This window comes from Trifolium pratense, linkage group LG2 (assembly GCF_020283565.1).
Source record: "Trifolium pratense cultivar HEN17-A07 linkage group LG2, ARS_RC_1.1, whole genome shotgun sequence".
In the NCBI taxonomy this organism is placed as follows: domain Eukaryota; kingdom Viridiplantae; phylum Streptophyta; class Magnoliopsida; order Fabales; family Fabaceae; genus Trifolium; species Trifolium pratense.
The window spans coordinates 32,074,868-32,084,316 of NC_060060.1; the positions used below are offsets into that span (position 1 = coordinate 32,074,868).

At 35.8% G+C, this 9,449-nt stretch overlaps 3 protein-coding genes across 4 annotated transcripts; 2 read left to right on the plus strand and 1 right to left on the minus strand.

Annotated features, from left to right (window-relative positions):
- Positions 1 to 1,420: 1,420 nt before the first annotated feature.
- LOC123910498 lies at positions 1,421 to 2,388 on the plus strand. Its single transcript, XM_045961614.1, has one exon. It carries the CDS (start codon positions 1,421 to 1,423, stop codon positions 1,895 to 1,897), a length of 477 nt encoding a protein of 158 aa, XP_045817570.1. The 3' UTR covers positions 1,898 to 2,388.
- Positions 1,748 to 4,790, plus strand: LOC123910496. 2 transcript variants are annotated; one of them, XM_045961613.1, is made up of 3 exons: positions 1,748 to 1,874; positions 3,158 to 3,329; positions 3,425 to 4,790. In XM_045961613.1, exons 2-3 carry the CDS (start codon positions 3,176 to 3,178, stop codon positions 4,288 to 4,290), a joined length of 1,020 nt encoding a protein of 339 aa, XP_045817569.1. In that variant the 5' UTR covers positions 1,748 to 1,874; positions 3,158 to 3,175; the 3' UTR covers positions 4,291 to 4,790. The 2 variants fall into 2 exon arrangements, with proteins under 2 accessions (XP_045817569.1, XP_045817568.1); XM_045961612.1 differs by having other exon boundaries at positions 1,772 to 1,874; positions 2,341 to 3,329.
- Positions 4,649 to 8,712, minus strand: LOC123910495 (stromal 70 kDa heat shock-related protein, chloroplastic). The gene is made up of 8 exons (XM_045961611.1): positions 7,941 to 8,712; positions 7,587 to 7,839; positions 7,411 to 7,490; positions 7,162 to 7,304; positions 6,983 to 7,081; positions 6,711 to 6,900; positions 6,147 to 6,545; positions 4,649 to 5,257 (listed from the first exon to the last, which is right to left on the minus strand). The coding sequence occupies exons 1-8, from the start codon at positions 8,472 to 8,474 to the stop codon at positions 4,856 to 4,858; spliced, it is 2,100 nt and encodes a 699-aa protein (XP_045817567.1). The 5' UTR covers positions 8,475 to 8,712; the 3' UTR covers positions 4,649 to 4,855.
- Positions 8,713 to 9,449: the final 737 nt, after the last annotated feature.

Here is a 9,449-nt window from a genome sequence, read left to right on the forward strand (position 1 = left end):
TTTAAGTTGAATACACTAATAATTTGTCTTAAACATACTAAAAAATATAAGTGCCAATTAACTTGATAATTTTATTACTCTGTAAGTTCTTTTATCATGTGTAAGACAAATTATTAGTGTATTAACTTGATAATTTTAATAAGATAACATGTGTCTTTTATAGTTTTACCAAAATTTTGAGATTGATTTTAGGTTTGGGTATGCAACAATATTAAAATTCTGAAGAAGAGTTTATCGTCCATTTCAGTTTCACAAAAGTTTGATGAATTAGTCTCAAAAATAAGTAAAGTAGTCATGACAACTCTAATTAAAATATTTTCCCCGCAAAATAGCACTTCCACACATACACAGGTAATCTAATTACACATGATGCCCTTTTAATAATTTACCCACGAGAAATGTCTTTGTAAGTTTTTTTTTTAAGATGTCTTTGTAAGTTATGCATACTCATGACTTAACTTTTTTGACAACACCCCACTTTTTATTAAAGCTGATAACAAAAACTCTAAACTAAATGAATGATGATGATCCGCAGCAGTAAATGAATGATTTGCATATTATTATGTCTGTCCGTGATACTGTAATAAAGTTAACAAGATTCAGATCCACGTGTTTATTACTAGTATATATATATCATCAATTGATTGATTATTCCCCAATTGAATTCTGAATTCTCACTCTCACACACACCTTCCTTAGTTAGATGCAAATTTGGCGAAACATAATCACATGAGATCATTGAACCGACCGACAGTTTATTAATTGTGGTTAAAACCTCATCACCTTCAATTTATTTGTTACTACTATTAGGATTAGGATGACCATTTCATTCCTTGTGGCTTGCAAGTAAAACTTCAATTCTAAACAAATCATTAAGCTCAAGTGGTTAATGAACTTCACCAAAAATGACGGATTTCGAGAGAATCTGGATTTGATTCCTGTGTGGAACAATTTCTTGATCAGATTTTACTTACCTCGCGACCGAACTCTGAACTACTAGGGTTCATTTCCCCTAGGAACTAGAGGGTTATAAACAAGAAAAAACTTGAATTCTTCGTGATGATGGGGCATTTGGGAAATCAAATTAATCATCATTATTCACTTCAGTCAGCTACTCATTTAAAATTTACTAGTAGTAGTATAGTAACTTTACCTCATCAAATTCTAAATCTACTTCTTTGAGTGATCAACAACAACAACACACACTATTCACTTCCTTGGTGAATTCGACAGACAATTTGGTCAAACAATTATTAATATTTGGTCCCCATTATATTATATATTCTATCTAGTCACCTTCCTCACACTCACTACTCTTCCTTGCTTGCTTGCTTGCTGCATATGATATCCTTCCTCCTTCACTCACTCTAGCTAGCAAGACCGCCAATATATTATTATTATTTTACAATATCACAAAATAATGATGAATGCTTATTCCAAGATTGGTTCTACTACTACTACTACTACTACTACCACCCACAAATCAAGATCCATTGATTTTTCTGAATTTCCTGCTCCTCCTCAAACACCAAGGAGTAACAACACTCAACTCGAGCAACCACCCTCCAACCATATTCAACAAAAACCTAATATTAATCATAATTCTTCTCCCACTCAAACTCAAGGACAGAGATTTGGGGTCATACTGGGTAGGAGCTGTTCGGTTTCTGCTTCTTCTCCTTCACCCTCTGGGTTTCAGGCAACAATCAAGAGGGCATTTTCAGTCACAAGATCTTCATCAGTTACAGACAGGTACTGTAGGATCCATGACCAGAGCATGTCAATACCATCAGACGACGAAGACATAAACATAGATGATGCACCAAACAACAAAACTAACAGGAGGGGAAGAAGAGGCAAGATCCTTAAAGCCTGTAAGCGCCTGTTTGGACTCTAGCTACTTCATTAGTACTACTAGTAGTCCTCTAATTATATTATTATTATTATTATATTCCTGAATAATGAATGAATGAATGAATGAGCTTCAATCTGGAATTAAATGTTGTTTGTTCAGGAGTTTATTCCTTTTTTTGTGCAAATGTTTCTTTTACATAATAATCATAATTCAAGTATGTACAATTTTGCAGAATCTCCAAGTACTAGTCTGTGTTAATTATTACTAGTAAAAAGCAAAATCATATTTTATTATGGTCTCACATCACCAAACAATAAGTGCATCTTTGATATCACTGTTACTTTTGTTTTGTCGAAATCACGGTTAGTCAGCCATAGTACCAGACATGTGTAGATGGATCGCATGATCAAGATTTGTTGTGTTTGCAAATTTGCTTAATATATAATCATATAAGAGTGTTAGTAATTAAATCCAATGACTTGCAGTTCCTTGACGAAATAATATATAAGGTATGAATGAACTTGCAAGTGACACAAAAAAAAAAGATGCAGAAGAAAGAGTAAGTGGTTGAATTAACACACACCACGACAAGGGCAATGACATATTTGAAGTGATTGATTGTAAAGCATAGAAAGCTTCTTCAATTGGATATGGAATCGAATCTAGTAGTAAATAGTAGCTAGCTAGTATCATTCATTGTACCACGGCAAGGAAAACAGTATCCATCCAATAATGCCGCCTCGTCTGGAATTGGAATCCAATGATATGGTAATAATAATAATAATAATCAGAACAATGTTTTACGTTTGAATTTGCGTTGCAATTGCAATCAGATCTGTCCATTGGTAAAAAAATTATCGCAGCTTTGTCTGTGCGGACAAGAATAATGACAGAGATAATAATAGTACCAATGCAATGCAATGCAATGCAATGCCAATTCTGTTAATTATTATTAGTAGTACTAACAAAGAAAGAAAAGAATCAAAATAAAATCAGTCAAAGGGTAAAACAGTAAATCAGATATGAGAAAATAGTTTCCACGTCAAATGTCAATTCAGTTTTCTTGGGAGGAGAAGCTATTAGAAGTTGAATTGAGAGAAAATAAAAGAGAAGAAAAGAATACTAATAATAAACAGGAAAAAAGGCGAAAGAACAGAAATAGCAAACTAAATTTATCCATTCCTATGATCTAATCTAATCTAATCTGTCTATCTATCTATCTATCTATCTATCTATCTATAATTCTATATCCTTCTCTTTGATCCCAAAATCACTCTCCATTATTATACTTTTGAGCGGTAGACAAAGAAACAAGAATAGATGGAGAAAACAGGCGATGAGTCTCCGAAGAATAAAGTAAAATTCCTTTGCAGTTACGGCGGAAAGGTTCTTCCAAGACCCTCCGATGGGGTCCTTAAGTATGTCGGTGGCGAGACTCGCGTCGTCTGTGTCCCTCGTGACGTCACTTTCTCAGGTAACATTATATTCCTTTCTTTCTCTGTGTCAAATTCAGAATGAAAAAAGAATATGAATGTTTTGTTTGTGTAATAACAATGTAAATATTACCAGAGATGATGAAGAAGGTGAATGGCATGGTTGATGGAGAGGTGGTGTTCAAGTACCAGGTGATCCCAGAAGAACTTGATGCATTGGTAACAGTTAGAACAGATGAGGATCTGAAGCACATGATTGAGGAACATGATCGCCACGGGACCAGTGGATCCCCACTGCTTCGCACATTTCTATTCCCTTCAAAGGCGCTTTTGGTTGACACACAGATTCAAATGCAAGGGCAACCAGCAGCACCACATCCAGTTCTATCTGTTGAACCATATTGGTTAGAGCAACGTTACCTTGATGCCATCAATGGAATAGTCCGGCGGACAAGCCCCAGGTCTAAGTATGCGCCGCACTCTGCATGTTCTTCACCAAAATCAACCTCCCCAGATGGACATACTAACGCAGAATCGCCCTTCCACACCGGTTTGCAGCAGTTACAGCAGAGTAATACAATGCAAAGAGTGAGAAGCTCTCCAAGTCTATCGAACCTAACAAGCACCAGCAGCAACAATACACAAGCATCACTGCAGCCGGTTGATCATGGTGTTTGTAGTAGTAATAATCATTCTTTACAAAAAAGTAGTAGTTGTCATCATTATCACCACCACCCCCCTCTTGTTGGATATAGACCCATACAAGAACAAGGGATAGGAATGGGGATGGGAAGGTCATCTCCATGGAATATGAATATGATGATAGATAATAATAATAATTTAAGTAGTAACACTAGCAGCAGTAGGGGTGGTAATTACTATTACTCCACTGCAAACAGACCCCATAAAGCTTATGCCTACCATGATGACTCTGCTGGTCATATTAAGGTTGAAAGAGTTCACTCCGTCCCCCGAAGTCCCAAAATGTCTATATGGGAATGACTATCACACTTCATTCCCCTTAACCTCTCTCAACTAACTAACTACATTCTTTCATTGGTATATATATATTAGAACAAAAGGGTATCAATTTGTAAATCAGTTAATTGTAAATAAAGTTTTTCATTTTATTTGCTTCCAAACTAGGTATAGTGGTTGAAAATTGTAGACTTATACTACTACTTCCATTCTTATGATTGAGAATTGGTTGTTTATATGTTGGGCACCACACCTTCCCCTTATTTTGTGGTTTTGTCACTTCTACATCTGGGGTTTTAATATGCTTAATCTAATGGCTAAGCCAACACAACATTATACAAAGTTTTACTATCATCCCTATTTAAAAACATGCAAACATCCCTTAGGCAACAGTAAAATCATCTTCATTTTCTCATCAAATTAGGACATTTTCAGCCTGTAAATTTCATTTCATCCACACAATATACCCTGTATTTCACAGACAAAACTTTCCAAAGGTACAGAAACGTCTCCATTGACAAAAATCACTACGAATTTAGCACAAAAGAAGCATAAAATAAAAATAATCCTATTGAATAATCTCTATAACTCATTTAGAGTCGGTAAAATCGGCATCAATCACGTCCCCATCAGGTCCCTTGCCTGATGATTCTGATGGACCAGACTCGCCACCAGGTGGTGTAGGTCCTGCTGGGCCTGCAGCTCCAGGTTGGTTATATAGAGACTGGCCAAGCTGCATAACTTCCTGATTGAGGGCAGCCATGGCATCTTTGATAGTTTGGGTTGAACCACCTGAAATAGCATCCTTAAGCTCTCCCAGTTTAGCTTCCACCTTTTCTTTCACAGGGCCAGGAACCTTCTCTCCTAGCTCTTTCAATTGCTTCTCAGTCTGGTAGACAACAGAGTCCGCTTGGTTCTTGGTGTCTATGGCATCCCTCTTCTCCTTGTCCTCCTTTGAAAATCTCTCTGCCTCCTTGACCATCCTCTCAACCTGTATATCATTTAAGAGATTATCATACGCTTCAGAACAGCTTCCAAGTTCCAACATCAAATGGTCCATAATCATAAGCCAGAGTCATTCACAAAATCATGCAAGTAGTACGCAGATAAATATTACAGAACATCAATACAATATAAGAATTGCTATATAATTGTGTTATGCCTTTCAAAGTATTCACTTATCAATACAATATAAGAAATTAAGAATTGGTTAATTTTGTAATTAGTTGAAGCTTATTTAAAGAAATCATTTCAAAGTATCATAGTTTGTTATTTTACTCATTTCATTTTTATCTGAATTGCTATATATTTGTGTTCTGCCTTTCAAAGTATTCACTTATCATGCATATATTTCTCTTTATGCCTTTCAAAGTATTCACTTATTATGCATGTGAATATTGTTCGTGCCAGAACTAGCAACTGATATCTCCAATCCTGTTTGCAACATTGCAAAGTCTGACTTTTATTCTATAATAACTAATGCTTCTGATATATGTCAAGTCTGGTTGATCAACTTTATAACTATCTATTAGCTATTCTGCGTTATGTCATGCTATGAATTAGTTGGTATGTAATCTGAAACTTGGAATTTCATGTTTGTATCTGCGTAATATGCTGTAAGCATTTGCTACTTAATGAACTATTTCTATAATTTAGTTTAATTAGCATTTTGCCATTTTGGACATTTTCCTTTTATATGTTAAGAACTTCTTTATTCAACATCTTTACATTCATGCTATGTTAGAACTATTATACATAAATCTTCACCTAAGTTAGAACTGTTATACATATATCAACTAATGTCGCATTACCGTTTGACCCGTGCAATAGCACGGGTCTGTTACTAGTTTATACAAATGAATGAAAGTTATAGAAGATACCTCATCACCAGGCAAGGTGCTGGCCCCGGTAATGGTAATATCCTGTTTCTTCCCGGTGCCCTTGTCTATGGCAGCAACCGACAGAATGCCATTTGCATCAATGTCGAATTTCACCTCAATTTGAGGAACCCCACGAGGAGCAGGAGGGATACCATCCAAGCGGAAGCTACCAACAGATTTATTGTCCCTAACAAATTCTCTCTCACCCTGAAGGACATTGATTTCTACACTGGTCTGTCCATCAGCAGCAGTGGAGAAAACCTCTGATTTTGAGGTGGGAAGGGTAGTGTTTCGAGGAATAATTTTTGTCATCACACCACCAAGAGTTTCCAAACCCAAGGACAATGGAGTAACATCCAACAGCACAATGTCACTGACATCTCCAGCCAAGACACCAGCCTAAAATCAAATCCAAAATTACAAATGATGAGCATAATCAACAAACTTTTGAATAACACTCTTGATTTAAACAGCACTCTCTCCCGCTACCCTACAACTCAATTGAAATCGGAAAAAAAAAATACAAGAATCGATCAGTTCCTTGATGAGAACAGCTAACCCTACCTGAACTGCAGCTCCAAGAGCAACCACTTCATCTGGATTAACGGTGACATTTGGGTCCTTGCCAATCAACTTCTTTACAAGCTCCTGAACAGCAGGAATCCGTGTTGATCCACCAACAAGAATCACCTCGTCAATATCCTTAATTGAGAGCTTTGCATCCCTCAATGAATTTTCCACCGGTGTCTTGAGTCTGAAACACAATTCATACAAACATTAGTTACTATATCAGCTTTTGCAATAGAGCTACAATAAATTCATTATGTTATCATTACCTGTCAAGAAGATCTGAACACAATTCTTCAAATTTAGCCCTTGTAAGAGTTGTCTCAATGTGTTTGGGGCCATCTGCTGTGGCAGTTATGAACGGCAAACTGAAAACACAGATATTATCAGCTCAGTGATTTGCACAATACAGTCATAAAGTAGGAGAAAAAAGTGTAGGTTGAAGTACCTGATGTTTGTTTGAGTCAATGATGAAAGCTCCATTTTTGCTTTCTCGGCTGTCTCAGTAAGTCGCTGAAGAGCTTGTTTGTCTTTCAAAAGGTCAATACCTTCATCTCTCTTGAAGTCTCCAGCCAACCAATCAACAACCCTCTATATCAAACAGATGAAAATAAAAAACAGTTAGTAAACACATGTTCATCAATACATTTATAATTATTAAATAGTACCAAAGTAAGGAAAAACAAGTCCAACCAACCTTATCAAAATCATCACCACCCAAGTGTGTATCACCAGATGTAGACAGAACTTCAAAAACTCCGTCACCGACCTCAAGCACTGAAACAAAATTCAATGCAAATCAGCCTACTACATTGTCTCAAAACCTATCAAATAAAAAACGAAAAGCAAGACAACAGGAGTGGGTTCCAATACCTGAGACATCAAAAGTACCACCACCAAGGTCAAACACCAAGATGGTTTCATTGTTTTTCCTTTCAAAACCATAAGCCAAGGATGCAGCAGTTGGTTCATTGATAATTCGAAGAACTTCAAGACCAGCAATCCTACCAGCATCCTTGGTAGCAGTTCTTTGTGAATCATTGAAATATGCAGGGACAGTTACTACAGCCTTAGTTACTTTATCATTCAAAAACTTTGAAGCATCATCAACAAGCTTCCTCAAAACCTATATGTATATATCATCAAATGAAATATCAGACAACTAACAAAGCATACATATGAATACAACAGACAGAAATGAAGAAAAATTTGATGAAATCAATCTACCTGGGCAGAAATTTCTTCGGCTGCAAAAGATTTACCAATAGCAGGGCAATCGAGTTTGACATTGCCGTTATCGTCTCTGATGACTCTGTAAGAGACCTGCTTTGACTCTTCATCGACCTCAGACATCTTCCTTCCGATGAACCTCTTGACGGAGAAGAAGGTGTTCTCGGGATTGACGACAGCCTGACGCTTGGCAATTTGACCTACCAACCTGTCGGCGTTCTTTGTGTAAGCAACAACGGAGGGAGTTGTTCTCTGACCTTCAGCGTTAGTAATGATAGTAGGTTTTCCACCTTCCATGGCGGCTACGGCGGAATTGGTGGTTCCCAAATCGATACCAACGACTTTCTCATTGACAACTCTTAAAGTGAAACCCTTCCTGAAGGTGGTTTTGGAAGTCAATTTAGGGAATGGTGCTCGGGGGAAGGAAGCATTGGGACGTTGGCCGAAGAATAGGGTTCTGGAATTGGGTTTTTTGAGTGAAGAGAAACCGAGACCACCGTGGATTTGAGCAGTGGAGGAGGAGGAAGCCATGGGGAAGAAGATGAAACACTAACACTAACCCTAACCCTAATTTGGGGAGCAACTTTAACTTGAATCGGTAAAGAAACTCAATCAGCAAATTGTTGAGAAACTTTGTATTGTTTGAAGAGGAAGAGGAAGTGAGGGGGTGAGTTAGAGAACATAGTATCAACGTTATCTAATTTATTTATTTTTTATTTTTAATTGTTGTAATTTAATTCAATCTGAATTGTTGTAATTTAATTTCGATGCTTCATATGCTTATTCATTCGATAATAAATAGTCACATATTATTTAGACCATATTTGGTCACACTCACCTCAAAATTTATTTATATAATTTAATTATTTATAAATACACATTATTTTATTAAATTTTTTCTACCTTTTATTAGTTATGTATGTGTGACCTGAGATCAAAATTTTGTTGTCTCCACTTAAAACTTTCTCTATTCACTCATACTTTTAAAATAAGTTATGAGATGGAGTGGTGACGAGTAGATGACACATAGGGTAAAATATAGTAAGGAGATCAGAGATTCGATTATCATTTACAGCAAAAAATTAACAATAATAATTACTAACTACTAATATTATCCATTTTAAAACAAAACATTAACCACAATATAGAGGGCTAACCCTACAAGCAAATCATTTTTATTGTCAAATTTCAATTGGAATATTCATTTCTTACATTGATATGAGTATAAGGCCAACACTTCCAAAAAAGCGTCGTAGATTTTCTAAAATATAATAATAATAATAATAATAATAATAATAATAATAATAATGAAACATAGTCACTTGAAAAATCTTTTAGAGTTAATTATTTCCTATTTTGGTTGTTGATACAATAATTACTTTATTGAAAAATAGGTTTGAGTAATTAGAAGTATTTTTGAATTTTCATTTGATATAAAAAGTACTTCGCAGCTACCGGTATATATAATATATCATTGTAAGATTAATTTTAATTTACAAGGGAGCC

What these genes read in the sequence shown, in the direction of transcription:
- LOC123910495 (XM_045961611.1), bottom strand. Translation starts at nt 8,474, where the DNA reads ATGGCTTCCTCCTCCTCCACTGCTCAAATCCACGGTGGTCTCGGTTTC. An exon ending in CCGAAGAAATTTCTGCCCAG is followed by an intron (nt 7,840 to 7,940) that starts GTAGATTGATTT and finishes ATATACATATAG; the next exon opens with GTTTTGAGGAAGCTTGTTGA. An exon ending in TTGACTCAAACAAACATCAG is followed by an intron (nt 7,082 to 7,161) that starts GTACTTCAACCT and finishes CTGTGTTTTCAG; the next exon opens with TTTGCCGTTCATAACTGCCA.
- LOC123910498 (XM_045961614.1), top strand. Translation starts at nt 1,421, where the DNA reads ATGATGAATGCTTATTCCAAGATTGGTTCTACTACTACTACTACTACT.
- LOC123910496 (XM_045961613.1), top strand. Translation starts at nt 3,176, where the DNA reads ATGGAGAAAACAGGCGATGAGTCTCCGAAGAATAAAGTAAAATTCCTT. An exon ending in TCGTGACGTCACTTTCTCAG is followed by an intron (nt 3,330 to 3,424) that starts GTAACATTATAT and finishes AAATATTACCAG; the next exon opens with AGATGATGAAGAAGGTGAAT.